Source organism: Pseudonaja textilis, chromosome 2 (assembly GCF_049901715.1).
Source record: "Pseudonaja textilis isolate UNSWEBS1 chromosome 2, rPseTex1.2, whole genome shotgun sequence".
In the NCBI taxonomy this organism is placed as follows: Eukaryota; Metazoa; Chordata; class Lepidosauria; order Squamata; family Elapidae; genus Pseudonaja; species Pseudonaja textilis.
The window spans coordinates 103,421,578-103,437,571 of NC_141991.1; the positions used below are offsets into that span (position 1 = coordinate 103,421,578).

A 15,994-nucleotide genomic window follows, 5' to 3' on the forward strand; every position below is an offset into this window, starting at 1 on the left:
ATCTTTATATTTTGTATCTGATTTTAAAAGGAAAAGCAGTACTGTACTACAACGTAATTGTTTTGAAACTGAATGTAATTGCGTTTGCAGTGGGAATGCCCACCCACCCCCATTTTCATATGGAAAGATTTTAGATGGAAATCTCTCTTTACACAAATGGAATATATTTAATAGAAATTATCAAATAATAAAACAGTCAGTAGCTAATTAATTCAACCTTAAACATAATTATTACACAACAGTTCGTGTGAATATTAAGGCTGTACAGCACATAGTAAAATAAAAATATCTCTGTAACAAGGCTATACAAAACATTCTGAATTCATGCCACTTTGAAGTCATTTACTTAAAGCCTCAAGCCATAGCTCATTTCAGAGTTGAAACACCTCATTTCAAGGGCAAACCTTTCAAATAAACGCAATCTGATTCATCATTTGAGAAGCACTGTGAACTCAAGCTAGGAATATTTTAAATCTGAATAATTTCAATTTCAAGGTGTTCTTGTATGGACCTTAATCTTCAGCCTCCAGGCTTTTATGATTTTAGTGACTAAACTGTGATGTTCTCACGTTAATTAAAGGGCAAAATTCCCAGTTACTAAATGCAATATTCCTCTTCACTTCTTTTCCTATTTCAAAGCTACTATACTTGGCAGCATATTAGAACTCAGGATAAACTATATGGGACTAGAACTCTGTGGACTTCCCAATTTAGAAACCATACAACTCCTGACTTTTTTACCTTGTGGAAACTGAATATAGCCTGATATACGTCATTCTGCATTGGCAGCAGGATTTTACTGAACTCAATACATACATTTACATTAACTCAACTAGTCAACCAAGATCACTGTTACTGGATTTTATTAAATATTACTTCAGTTTATCTCACAAATCATGTAATGGTCTTGTGCTCTACACTTTCCAAGGATAATGCTTTTTCTTTATGATATATAGCTTTTGCCAGAGTCACTTATTAACATAGCAAACAGAAATCAACCACAGGCTAATGTAATTATTTGTTCCTCTGAGAAAGGATTTCTTATTTCTGAAACAGAAATTATCATTTCAGAAATCAGTTAATGCAGCCACAAAAATTTGATTGCTAATATCTTCTGACATATGGTTAGTGTTATTTTGTTAAAATTCCAAGAAAATGCTTTTCAGATGGGAATTTTCATGGCACTGTACCTTTGTTATATTCCATTAAACTGGTTTAACTTGTTTAGCAGTGCTATTCTATTAAATGCAAAGGAGCTTCTTTGTTTAAATAATCTGTATAAATATGGAACAACTAATAAGTCTCATGTTACATATAATTCATAGTTAAAGTAGTTATTGCTCTCAGAAAAAGAAGAAACATTTATACTTCTCCAAGTCTGTAATACTATACAAGATGGCAAATCTACAAGGACGTGTGTGTCTGTCTGTCTGTCTGTCTTTCTGTCTGTCTGTCTATCTATCTATCTATCTATCTATCATCTATCTATCTATCTATCTATCTATCTATATGGATCTTTGGTTATTTGGGTTTTCTCCCGCGTAAGATTGGAAGTACCTAGGCAACATGTCCCGCGAGAACCTCAGAAAACAAATATATATATAGATATAGATATAGATATATAGATATAGATATATAGATATAGATATATAGATATAGATATAGATATAGATATGGTATTCAGCTTTGTTCGGGCATTTTTCTACGTCATTATAGTTGAGCTTTTAAAGTTATAGCAACGTTTCGGCAGAATCTCATCTGCCATCATCAGGCTTCTGTATTGTGTTCATCTGTGAGTCAGACTTTCACAGCCGTTTCAGTTTTAAATTTGAGGCTAGCCTAATGCTGTGCCAGAATGGTTTTTTCTTCATCCTGATTGGTTGGGAGTCTTGGTCTGTGTTTATTGGTCTTGGAGTTTGCTGTGTTCTGCTTGACTGGTGTTTCTAATATCTTCTGTTTTGTGGCTTTTTTTGTCTTGATTGGCTGGCAACATTGTGTTCCTATATTGGAGGCTTTTAGTGCAGCTTGGCTCTGAGTAAATGGACGACTATCATTTATTAGGAAGCTAGGTTTCATCTGGGTGCCTGGTTGGGGTGTGTTTGAGCTGGAGGTATCAGGGGGGATCTGTTTGTGCCTAGGTGTTTGCCTGGCTTGTGGTGTGGAGATATTTTTGTTTGAGAGTGCAGGCTTCCAAATTTGACAGTCTGGTGGAATCATCTCTTCTATTCATGCTTTCAGGTCTTTTTTCAATCTCTATGGCTTCTCTGATAATTCTGTGGCTGGGGTTTTCTATAGTGGCTAAGGTTTTGGTGCCATTGAAGTCGATGCTATGACCTGTGGCTTTCATGTGTTGGACTAATGAGGAAATGTGTTCCAGCTTTTTTACTGCATTTTTGTGTTCATCTAGGCGGGCACTTATTCTTCTATTGGTCCGTCCAATGTATGTGGCAGGGCATGATGCACAGGGGTCTTCATATATGCCTTGGTTTTCCAGGTCAATTTTATATTTGGGGTTTCTTAGTATGGCTGTTATTTTTCTGTCTGTTTTGAAGGCACTCTTGATGTGATGCCTGTGTAGTATCTTACTGATTTTGTCTGTGGTACCTCTTATGTAGGGCAGGACAACTGTTCCATAGGTCTGTTCATCTTCTAGGTCTCCATTATGTCTCAATGTGTTTTTGTGGATCAAGTCAGTGATTTTGCTTTTGTGGAAGCCGTTAGCTGTCAGTACTTTAGTCAGGGTGCATAGTTCAGTCTTTATGTGTGTCTTATCTGCCAGGCGTTTGGTTCTGGCGATTAGTGTTTTGGCCACAGAGTTTATCTGTGCTGGGTGGTGGTGGGATTGGGCATTGAGGTAGAGGTTGGTGTGTGTTTTCTTCTGGCATGTGGTGTGTCCTAGTGTGCCATCTGTTTTTTTTTTTTTTTTTGGTAGATTAGTACATCTAGGAATGGTAGTTGTTTGTTTGTTTCCGTTTCCATGGTGAACTTGATTTTGGGGTATGTGCTGTTTAGGTGTGTTAGGAAATTGTTTAGGTTTTCTTTTCCATGGGGCCAAATCACAAATATGTTATCGATGTATCTTAACCATAGTTTGGGTTTGTGGGTGGCATTAGCTAGGGCTCTGGATTCAAATTCTTCCATGAACAGGTTTGCAATGACGGGTGACAGTGGTGATCCCACAGGGGCTCCTTCAATTTGCTTGTATCTTTGTCCTTTGTATATGAAATATGTGTTGGTTACACAGTGTTCTGCTAGTTCCATGAAGTGTTTAGCTGGTTGGTATTTATTTTTGATGATTTCAAGAGTTTCTTTTATCGGGACTTGAGTGAATAGTGAAACCACGTCGAAACTTACAAGCAGATATCTATCTATACATACATACATACATACATACATACATACACATACATACATACATACATACATGCAGGTTTTGGCATGTTTGGGTCTTTTTCTGTGTAAGATTGAGAGTATCTTGGTGACGTTTTGACAAGGTCCCACTCACCATCTTCAAGCTGCTGTTTTTGGCTTCGTGCACGAACCTGAAAGCACCAGCCTGAAGATGGCGAGTGGGACCTTGTTGAAATGTCGCCAAGATACTCTCAATCTTACACAGGAAAAGACCCAAACACGCCAAAACCTGCACCCATGAAAATCTACGAAAACAAACAAACAAACAAACAAAATAAATATATATATATATATATATATATATATATATGTGTGTGTGTGTGTGTGTGTGTGTGTGTGTGTGTGTGTGTATACATATATATATATACACACACACACACACACATACATACTTTCTTTTCCATTGGAGAATAATAGCAACACATGTGACTTCGTCCAAGGCTAGCCCAATACTGTTGAAAAATTCTAACAGACTCTACTTGCTATTTTTGTAATTCTGCCAGACATTTCTTTTTTCCTGGATACATGCAGCATGTATTTGGAGGCAGTTGCACATAGTGAGTCCCTTTTAAAGAAGACATGTTCTGTATTTTGAACATCAATTAATGTGTTGCTGCTCAGAAAAGCACACTTCCATACAGAATAATTTCTTAGCAGTAGTAACAAGCTAGCAAATAAGACATAAGAAGCAGCAAGCTAATAGATCAGATGGAGAAAAGGGGGGGAAAAAACCAGCAAGCAGAATTCAGCGTGTATACTGTACACACAATCTATATTCTGTGCTGGATAATAGTAGTTGAAAGGAAGAACGTTCTCCTGCTTGAGCAAGTACTAGAAGGAAACTGTGCCAACATGTTGCAGACTGAGAACATCAGTTTAATTTCCCAACTATTTAAAACAACTTGGTAATTTCATGAATCAATGTTATGTGTTACAGTTAATGCTAATACCGTTGATTACATGTTGTTTTTTCTTCTCGTCTAGGATGACAAAATGTCTTGACCTGATAGTTGTCTACTTTTTAAACAGTTCACACTATACAGTCTATGCATATCCTTAAATACTTTTCCACATACTTCACAGAATAGATATGCAACATAGATGGACTTCTAAGATGAGCCTGCTCCATTCCTGATAAAAAAAACCTTCTCTATTGTGTTCATGCAAAGCCATCATAAAAGTAGGAATTTAAACACAAAAACCATGCATCCTTACACAAAATGGATTACACATTTCAGAAACATGCTTATTTATTCTTCAAAATTTCATTCTCAAAAATGCAAGTCTATTTGACACGAATTAGCTTACCTATACAACTGACGTTGACGAAGCTGTAAAAGAATGAATGGATTTTACATTAAGAATTTTTATTCCCCCCCCCCCCCAGTATTTTTCAAACTGTGGTTCATGTGTTGATTTGGAGAAGAGGGTAAAAAATGTATTCCTGAATGAATTTAATAATAACTCTTTCCTTCCACCTAAGAATCTTTTCCTCTTTCTCTAGGCCATGGCAAAAGAAAAGAGATAATAACTTTTCATAATATATACTAACCTCCAGATGAATCTGCTTAAGTCCTTCCAAAGTTTTTTCATCCAAATAAAATGAAATCAATCTACAAGGTTTAAAACCATTTTAAATCAATACAATATTATTTGACATTAAATAGTTTTAGCATTTTTTCTCTAAGTAACTATTTGATTCTTAATTAAATGTAAACATTGTGAAAATTCTATGGCTATTACTACAGGTAGTCCTCAACTTATCACCACAATTGAGCCCACAAACTTCTGTTGTTAAGTGAGACATTTGTTAAGTGAATTTTGTCCCATTTTACAACCTTTCTTGCCACAGTTGTTAAGTGGAGTAGTTGAGAAGTTAGTAACCCAGTTCCTAAGTGAATCTGGTTTCCCCATTGACTTTGCTTGTCAGAAAGTTGCAAAAGGGGAACACATGACCTGGGGAAACAGCAGCAAACTAGTGCTGTGAACTAGTTGCCAAGCATCTGAAGTTTGATCACTTGATCATGGGAATGCTGCAAAAGTTGTAACTGAAAAATGGCCATAAGTCACATGTTTCAATGCTGTTGTAACTTTGAGCGGTCACTAAGCAGACTGTTATAAGTCAAGGACTACTGTATTATCTACATCCTTTTTCACCATAAAACATTAGATTTTCTTCTCCAGTATTTTTAATTTTAATTGCTATGACAAAAGCCATTTTTGTAGGTTCTGTTAATTTATTCTAACATTATTGCTTGACAGATCCATGTTTGACACCTTTCTAACACTTGCTTTTAAGACAAGTGCTCACACTCAAATACAAATACACACACACGGGAGGTGGGCACTGCCCCCAAAGATTACATTGGTAGATTTTGAAAATCTGAACACAAAATCTTTGCACTAACAAGTGTGGATAAATAATTAGAAGCCAAGGATTTTTTGTTTGTTATATGTTTTGGGGAATCAGTCTTCATTCCCAGTGTCTGGAATATTGTAGTCCCTGAAGTTTTCTTGGCAAGTTTTTTGGAAGTGGTTTTCTTTTGCTTTCTTCCTAGAGCTAACAGGGAGTTAAATGGCCCATGGTTACCCAGCTGGCTCCAATTCCTAAAGTGGGACTTGAATTTGTAGTCTCCTTGAATGTAGCCTAGTGTCCTTAATCACTGTACAAAACTAGTTCTCTAGTAATTTTACACCTTATGTCATACAAATAACCCACCATATTTCTCAATGGAATATGGGGAGGAGATCTTCATCCAATACACAATGAAGAGTGGAAGATCAACAGATTAAACAAAATGAAGAATGATTACAAGCAAGTTGCTGCCCCTTTCAAAAATCTCTTTCTATTCTGAAATATGAATTTCTTCCACCTACCCTCATATTCATTTCAACGCAACAAGCTATCTACCTAGCCTTACCTAGGTAAAAAAGTAATAATGTGTTTTATACTAATCCATAATTCTAATTCTTTTAAGTTTTAAATAATACCAAAAAACTCAGGAAAAAAATATTTCACAAATGATTAAATGTTCTAGTTCTCTAGTAAAGTAGAAGAAGATGCGGATAACAGTTTGCAGCTTATAACAATAGCACTTAGAGTTATATACCACTTCATAGTGCTTTACAACCCTCTCTAAGCAGTTTACAGAGTCAGCATATTGCCCTCCAAAATCTGAGTCCTCATTTTACCCACCTCAGAAGGATGGAAGGCTGAGTAGCCTGGTGAGATTTGAACTGCCAAATGCAGGCAGCCAACAGTCAGCAGAAGTAGCCTGCACTACCTGCACTCTAACCACTGCACCACCATGTCTCATTATATCCATCAAGTTATTGGAATATCTAACCCTTGGTCCCTTTATAATGACTGATAGGAAAAAAATCTCCATAGCTTTTCACTATGAGAAGTCAGAAGTAAAGAAAAAGATTGAACTATGCTGGCATATACTCAAAGTCAAAGTACACTAAGCATATACTTCAAATTAATAATACTTTTTTTGTATCTGATGAATTAAAAACAGGATATGAGAAGTAAATAGTTCAAAATAATTTTAATAAACCAAGTGCACTCATAAGGTATTATACTGTACCTAATTTTTTTTTTGGCGGGGGGGTGATTATAAGATAATTTAAACATTGTTATATAGTGGTGATCCCTTTTCAGATCTACAAAGGTAAACTACAAAAAGCTGATGGATGATACCAACAGTAAAAGAAATTCCTGATAATGGGAAGTAATAAACAATAATCAAACAATCAGAATGAGTTATGGTTGAGTTGTAGCTTTAACATTTCTTTATATAGGAGCTAGGAAAATATGAATTACTATATGATACTTTGAAAATTGTACTTTATGCAACTATCATTTGTTAAGATTTTTATATGGTGAAATGGTGAAACAACTTAAGGATAAAAGGACATCTAAATAAACAGTAATGTTCTTATTACCTCTTCTTTTCTTCTGCTAGAAGACTCAAAGCACAGGTGATCTCAGCACATGCTAGAATTGCTCCATGACGAGTATGGAGATCTATACCAACTGCTAAAGGCAACAGCTTTGGTAAAACTGTAAGACACATAATATGAAAAGTGGTAAGTTAAATTATTACACAACAATCTCTTCTATTCAGAGATTTTCTATATATATTTTCAAAAGAGCAAAGAAGCCTCAGAGACTATGAACAAAAGAATGTAAGTTCGGGCTTCCGGTTTGAAGTCTCTTCGGCGATAGACAGAAATCCGCAATCGTGCGCAATTTCGGTCTGGGCTCGCCACTGGAGTGCCCTGAGCCAGCTGGTTTCAGGGCTAAGCCACCCCATAGAGGTGGTGAAGAGGGGGGACACCGCCAGCATGGTTGAGGAGAGCCGCATCACTCCTCCTTAGCTGGCCATTACTCCCTTTCCCAAAGGCGGTTGCAGAGGTGGTCAGAAATGGCCACCACAAAGAAGAACTCAACCGGAAAAGAATGTGCAGGAAGAAGATAAGAAGTGAAAGTTTTGGCTGACCGGGTTAAATTGTAAAAGCAACAACTAAGGTACCCTGGAATTTAAACTTACAAAAAAATAACATTGCTCCCAAAGAAGAGTCGGAAGCAGCAAAGGAAAGTGAAAAGGGAAAGGTTTGGTTTTTTTTTTTCTTCTCTCTCCTTCCCTATACTGACAACTAAGAGACTTAAATAAGAAATCGGAAAAATCCGCTTTGACATCAATAGGCAAGTAAGCTGAAAATAAAACAAAATGCCAAATAAAGATTTCTGGACACTATTTTTTTTTTTCATAAACAGGAAGGGAGAGAAAAAGAATAAGGGCAGGATCTGGAAGAGGGAGGAGACTGCCTGGAATTAAAAAGAATCTACAGTAAAACTTCAACAAGACTTCTAAAAGATACATTTTAACTGAAACTTTGTAACTAAACAGTAACCCCAAGAAGAGAAAGTGAAAAAAAAGAGCAAAAAGAAACAGCTTGCGTGTATTTGGATTATTTGGTAATCTTTGGATTCTTGGTTATTACATTTGAATGACTAAAATTAATCAGGTGGTTGTTTAAAAATTCTTACAATGGCACCACTTCTGGATGAATTGAAAATGGAACATAAAAAGTACAAAGAAGATGCACAAGAACGGAAGGGTTCTTTTGGCTTCGTTTTTCAATTCTTAGAAATGGAGATTTGGAACTATGAGAAATAACAAGAAACGTCTGCAAAACAAGAAGACTGGGATAAAGAAGAAACCATCTTTAATGAACAAGTAATTTTAGGTGGGGAAGAAAAAGGAAAGGGGGGAAAGAGAATGGAGAATTTAAGATTTAAAAAAACAACCAAAGAAAAGAAAAATAATTCAAAAAATAAGTATAATACTGGAAAGCAACAGAAAAGGGGAATACAGAAGAGAGAAATAGAGGTAGAGAGACAGGGGGGTTAAAAGGGGAGAGAGAACAAGAGAGGGAAGAAGGAAAGGAAAAGAAGTTACAAAGGACCGGAGCAAGATATAGAGAAACAGGACCTATTTAGAGATAATGGGTGAAAATCTAACTGAAAAAGGGATTCTGTAAAGGTACATAAGATTGTATTGTTATATTAGTAATAGAAATAACTTTAGAAAATTGGAAACAATGTATGATTAAAATGAGGGATAAAATAGTTAGTGTAATTTAGTGAAATGTTTGTTAATAAAATAAGTGAAGTAAAATAAATGAGAAAATTGAATTTGGAAGGAACCGGGAACATTTTAATTAGTTAATGTTTTATAAAATATAAGTGAAGAGGGGGGGATTAATTATGGAAAGCTTATAATTGTTCCCATAGAAGTATGATATTTAATTGAAAAGTAATGTTAAAGATGTTAAGACTTTAATGAATATTAATATTAATGATAAAATTGAATTGGAATGGAATGTGTTACATACATTTGGAATGGAATGGAATACATACACGGAATGGAATTACATACATTTATAATTTTTCTTTTTTTAAGAATATAGTGTGTATTTTAAGAATGTACCAAGCAGAATCCGAATGGAAGTTATGTATTATATTGAATGTTATAACTTTAGGGTATATAAGCCTAAATAAGAGTTAAATGGATAAACTTAAAAGATATAAAGGTGTCATACTCCAACCAGTAACTACAGGAGAAATTTTGTTTAATGAGAAAAGATAATAGATAATTGAAACAGGACAGAGAAAAAATATAAATACAATTATTTGAATTGAGATGAAACAATTAAAATAAAATTGAGAAAATTAAAAGAGGGGAGAAGCTATGCAGAAAATGTAAAATAGTAATAAGATATGGAATAGAACATAAAAATGAGCATGAACCTGAATTTGTGTCTGTACGAAGAAATGTAACCCGGGATTACGCTACTTTCAAAAAAGATGTTTTATTTGTATTTTTTTTTCTCTTTGTGAAAACTCAAATAAAATTTACAAAAAAAAAAAGAAGTTCCAAAGATGTTTTCTTCAAAAGCAACTGGACTTTGTTTTTCGTTGAAGACGTTTCGATTCTCATCCGAGAATCTTCTTCAGTCCACTATTCAGTCAGAACTGAAGAATATTCTTGGATGAGAAGCGATATGTCTTCAGTAAAAACAAAGTGCAGTTGCCTTTCAAAAAAAGCATCTTTGGGACAACCATGATCAGAATTACTGAAGAATCTCTACAGAGATAAGAATGTAAGATAAATCTTCTGGATTAGGAAAGGGTCTATTTTAGTATTTTATGTATTTAGGAAAGTTGCAACAATGGACAAGATGTCAAGAGCTATCTCCCACTGATACAGCAACATCAAGACTACTATCATTGCCTGAATTTGTCAGACTGCTTTTAAACTAAGTTAGTAACTATCATCATAACTGGTGGCATCATATTCCACAATATTTCTTGTTACTGCATTAAGCTTTAATGGATGACTCCAAATTCCAACAGGATAAATGGAAAGGGGTAATTCAAACTTCCCTATCCATCTTTATTTTAAGCAAACAAAAAAAAAAAACCCGAATACCATAGCTTCATTTCTTATACTCATTTTAGTTATTATTTTCTGCATAATTTCTTATGTTTTAAGCTGAATGACTAATACTGTTCACACTGTTCCAGCTGTAATCCCACCCCAAATTTATAAAAGGGTGCTACAATATTAGCAGTTTTTTAAAATAATCTTTCTAATAATTCCTAGCCTGGGACTATTTCCTTTTACAGCAGCCTCCAATGTGGGCTGATATTTTTAATAAATCAGCTAATTCCTAACTGTAAGATTAGGGCAAAAGTAACATGCACCTAGGTCCACTTTGCACTTGCTACATGAAGAATTGTACATTTCTGTGCGAAGTACAAAACACTGTTAAAATAATAGTAATCACATTCACTGTTGCTGGCTTCTATTCATAATTATTAATTAATTTAAAATACATAGGAAGGTGTACAGAAAATAATAAGCATAATAAAAACAACAGAAAGTCTGTCACATGTTAAGCAAAAGGAGGGTTGGAACAATTCTCAGCATTTACACAGTATAACAATCTCTCTAATATTAGTTGGAATAACACATGCAAATTTTATGTTTAAAACTATGGCTGCATACATTTATAAATTTAACAATAATAAGATTTTGAGAATTGGAATTACTCTATGAACCAGACAGGTTGCAATCTCATATTCACCTAACTGGATCAAGATCTGTTGAATGCAATGCAATTTATTTATATACATATAAATATACGGCTAAGTAAATATTTTGATCAAGGTACTTATATAGTTTGTAAGTGTGCAATGTAATATTAAGTGTTGGCTTCTTATTATACTCATTCTCGGCACTTTTGAATGAGAGAATGTTTGTACTCACCTTCCTTGGTAATATATTCAGGAGCCAAAGGAGTGAGATTATGCAGAGCTTCAGCTGAAAGCTCCCGAATAACACTAAAAATTTAGGAAGAAAGAGGAGAACCAATATATATGTGATTTATTTTGCATATTTCTATGCCACTCACTCTTGTACAATTACTTAAAAATACAAATGTGAAAGCACACAGTATTAGTTAGGAAAAAAACTCATCAAATACAGCTACTGTTGGGCTTCCAAAATTTCTTATCAATGAAGCTGAAGCTACTAAAACAGAGCTCCACTATTTTTTTCGTAGAAGCTATGGTCTGTAACATTGCTCCTTGCTTTCTTTTCTGGAATAGTCACTTCCAGAAACCAAAAAAGCATCAGAATGTCCAGTTCACTGCGTTCCAGGAAAAAAGCAAAATGAATCAGAAGTTCATTTTTGGAGTAGTGAGCACATTTGAGATGTTGACTCTATATGTACTTTCATTATACTGTTGCCATTCATTTATCAGAGAGTAAGCTAGTGTTCACTTTGTACCGTCCTTTCTATTTCTTCCTGCTCTAGTTATCTGACTGCCTTTGTTTAGTGATTAAGCACAAGGCTGGATATTAGAAGACTGTGAATTCTAGTCCTGCCTGAAGCCCAAAGCCAACTTGGGCCAGTGACTCTTTGTCGATCCTAGGAAGGAGACAATGGCAAACTATTTCCAAAAAGCTTTGCCAAGAAGACTGTAGAGATTAGTCAAGCTACCCCCCAGGAATCAATAAGAAGGTGAAGGAACAAAAATAAAAATGAAATAATAGTGAACCTATCAGCTAAGGACTCACCATTATTAATTCAATCTCAATCAAGGAAAATACATCATAATGTAATGAAATGACATCATAATGTTAAAAAATGAATGAACTAATGTTGGCAATTTATAGAAAAATGAATTTCTAGATCAAAGAAAAAAATTACATTACTAACACATTTTAAAAAAGTATTGTTTTTATTATCAAATTATTACAAATTAGCACCAGTAAATATACCTATCCCAGTGGTTGATCTTCATGTTAATCAGATGATCGATCATTGGCTGTGTATACTCAGGAAACCCAGCAACATATACACTGAGGAGATTGAAGAAATACATAAAAATCACTTTTATCAGATTATAACAATATAACAATAACAAGATTATAACAATAATTTTCAAAATAATAGAAAACAGAACATTTTGTAATCAAGTATTACAGATTACAAATTCATATTTTCTTAAAATCCAGAGTATGTATCTCAATCGCAATTTGATTAGCTAAATACTATGCAGTAGCAGGCTTAAAAATAAAGTTGGATAATTTTTCTGTTATTGACCAAATCCAGGAAGCAGCTTCAAGAACTTACAGGGTTTTAAATAGTAGGATGTTAAGGTATGCAACATTGTTTAGGAGGTATTAAATATTTAGGAGCAATTATTATGAGCATTCAAATTCAGCTTAAAATGCATAATTGTGAGGATATTAATTATTACAATATCTTTTCCTTATTATTATTCATTAGAATTACAGGAGTTAAAACAAACTTCTAAAATCCTTAAAACAGATGCTTTAGAAAATCAGAATGCAAAGGTCCCAAATTTCTCTATTCCCTTCAAAGGACTGAATTGAGAAGGACTGGGGGAGAACAGAGTAAAAAAAAAAAAGCCAAGACATTCTCCAATTAAAAAAAACCCTACCACTGAGATAGATCCTTTCATTTATGTGCATTATTTAAAAAGCAATTCTAAAATAATTTGTCATTCCGACAGAAAGTCAAGCCTGTAAGTCAATATTCCCTAAGAATCATGAGGGTTACCATCAAATCTTTGATCCTCATCTTTTGCAGAGAATAAAACGGTTGTATTTCAGGTCATAAAAGACCCATAATTATCATTATTTTTAACCAGCTGTTTAAGAAAAACTGGAAAGAACTGTCTCCACCCTACTGGCATTGTCTTGTTATTCTTGAGCCATGGAAAGAAGAGTTGAGAAACTGGCTGTGTGTAGGAAGAAGGTGTAGGAAAGAAGGGTGGAGTACCATGGAGACGTGTTAATACTTACAGATTAAAGGATCTGAAATATTGTAACTTAGGACCTATGTAGTAACAGAAATAAGAAAGCACACTTCAACTTTTTAATATATGAAGATACTTTCTCCCTAAAGTAGGAGTTCATAGTCTGCCCCACAAAGCCAGGAGGTCAGACTACATTTATGAAGAATGTGTCACCTAGTCAGAACAGAGATTTTTTTTTTCTGGAGGCCTCCTTTCTTGGCCATGGACCTTCCCATCAAACAATTGCTTTTAAATCTTTGACCAATACTTTTCACCTTCCCATTCGTTCACTCATATGAACTAGTGGCTACATGGATTTTGTTTCATGGGTTTGAGAATTCAAACTGATCATCAGGAAACATTTTGGTTTTGGGCTGATATAGACTGAATTGGTAAGAGTATGGCTAAATTGTTTCAGAGTATATTATAGTTTTGAATGTCTTCCCTAAGTCAGAAAAATTACATGCAACACTGTAATTTTTTCCAAAAAGAATTACACTAACTGTGAAAACAGTTGAAACTAAGAGGTGTGTTCTATCGTAACCCAACAAAAAAATGAGAAAAGCTAGATAAGAACAGATACTCATAATGAATCTTTCAGGCAGACCTGAGCTCTGTCAGAATACCTTAAGTATTACCTTAAGTAATACCTTAAGTAAGTTCAGGACTACAGCTTGAAATCTCCAAGCACTGCATCCCCTTAGAAATGCAGACAGATATTCCAAGGGTTTCCACATGACGTCTGAACATGGAGGTACATGTGCACAAATAACACTTCTATTATTAATACTGCCAAAACAAAGTATTGCTTTGAACAGTGATTTTTAAAGGACATTTTTGGTTAACAAACTTCTATGTGAACCAGAGGGCTGGACAAGAAACAATAGTTGGAAACTAATCAAAGAGAGAAACAATCTGGAATTAAGGAGAAACTTCCTAACAGTGAGGACAATTAACCAGTGGAACAGCTGGCCTCCAGACATTGTGGGCTTTCCATCACTGGAGGTTTTTAAGAAGAGACTTGATAGTCCCTTGTCTGAAATGGTATAAGTTCTCCTGCTTGAGAAGGGGGCTGGACTAGAAGCCCTCCAAGGTCCCTTCCAGTTCTACTCTATTCCATTCTATTCCATAGATAATTCATTACCTTATCATCTCACTACCATAAAATCCTGCCTCTTAGTCTTTATTCTAAATTCTGTGGGCTCTGAAATTTCTTGTAATTAGATTGTTCTAAAAAAATAAAATGCCAGCATGTCATAGTTCTTTCAGCAAAGAATCCTGTAGAACCATGCTGATCTTCTTCCAGTATTAATATAATTACAGATAGAAGTATGAAAATAAATTCTAAAGAACAATGTTTCTTCTTTGCTTTAAATTTATAGTACTCTCACCTTATATTGAGAAAACAATTAGCTCTGTTACCAACAGCAAAATAATCAGCTGTAGTCACAATGTCAATTCCATGTGGAAACGTTCCCTATGAAAGTTAGGAGAGAAAAATAGAAATCACACACAATTCCCAATTTTTACTTTGAAATGTTGTTAGCACATTATTAGAATAACTTTACTCTGGAAAAAATATATATATTCTGCTTTATAAACTCAACCACAGAATAAAATTGATGATGGTAATTATTGCAATTTAATTTCCAATGATTACTGGTTGATAGAAGACAAGTATTAAAAGTGCTAAGACAAAATGCTAAAGAATATTCAGTATTCTTCAACTGCCTGGATATAAATAAAAGAGCAGCCAAAATGACAGTTGCAAAATAGGAGAATGAATATAGGTGTAAGCACAGTCTAACTCAGTTTTCAGCAATTCTTACTAACATCTCAATAAATCAGTAAGCTACAGAAGCATTTTAATGAATATGTGAATGCTAAACTTAAACAGAATATAAGGTAATTCTGGGTCAACTCTCCCCATATTCCATCTTCTCCTACATTTTCCTGAGCAAATTTTGAACATAAATTTAAACTGATATTTATATTCGTATTGAACTCTAATATAGTCTACTACACTTTATCAAGTTCCAGGCTAGATAAAATGAGTATTTGTATTCAGTGAAAAAAAGTTTCCTTCAACTCTCATAACAAGACCAGGGAAAAACGGGATAAAAGCACCAGTAGAATATATGAATGCAGGGAGAAAGAACTAGCTACACACCTTTATTGATTTTACTTAGAATTTAGGAATACTTGAGAACAATTGTGAACTTTTTATAAATCTCTGCAGTCCCTGAAGAGCACTATCTAAAAAAAAAATTGCTGATACGTAGATGGTCTTCCAAAGTAGACATTCTATATGATCCATTTATTTATTCACAATGCTTAAGAACAGTTCCAATTAAAGCCATCTGGGTGGCATATAAATCCTTACCTCTATAAATTCATATTAAAAGCAAAATTATGCAGATCAATATAAACATTAACCATAAGACAAATGAATACAGAAAAAATGTAAAGTACTGTATATGAAAACCAGAGCTCTCCCGGAAGATAAATAAAAATACACTTTACATACACATTTTAAGAAAACCATAGCCAAGAAATAAAATAATGATTTTATAGTATGAAGCACATAAAGAAAATGCATTCTATTTTATAATCAACCAAACATATCACTAGAATAAAGATGCAGGTGTAAACAAACAATGTCAATATCAGCATTAAGGGAAA

At 34.3% G+C, this 15,994-nt stretch overlaps 1 protein-coding gene across 2 annotated transcripts in view; it reads right to left on the reverse strand.

Moving 5' to 3' along the window:
* Window positions 1-15,994, reverse strand: part of TBCD (tubulin folding cofactor D) — a 281,979-nt gene that overhangs the window by 37,858 nt on the left and 228,127 nt on the right. For both annotated transcript variants that reach the window (XM_087924756.1, XM_087924755.1), the window contains 6 exons: window positions 14,704-14,789; window positions 12,270-12,350; window positions 11,253-11,326; window positions 7,360-7,477; window positions 4,964-5,024; window positions 4,720-4,742 (listed from right to left, as the gene is read on the reverse strand). In XM_087924756.1, coding sequence (XP_087780882.1) covers window positions 4,720-4,742; window positions 4,964-5,024; window positions 7,360-7,477; window positions 11,253-11,326; window positions 12,270-12,350; window positions 14,704-14,789 — 443 coding nt within the window. The remainder of the gene's footprint in view (window positions 1-4,719; window positions 4,743-4,963; window positions 5,025-7,359; window positions 7,478-11,252; window positions 11,327-12,269; window positions 12,351-14,703; window positions 14,790-15,994) is intronic.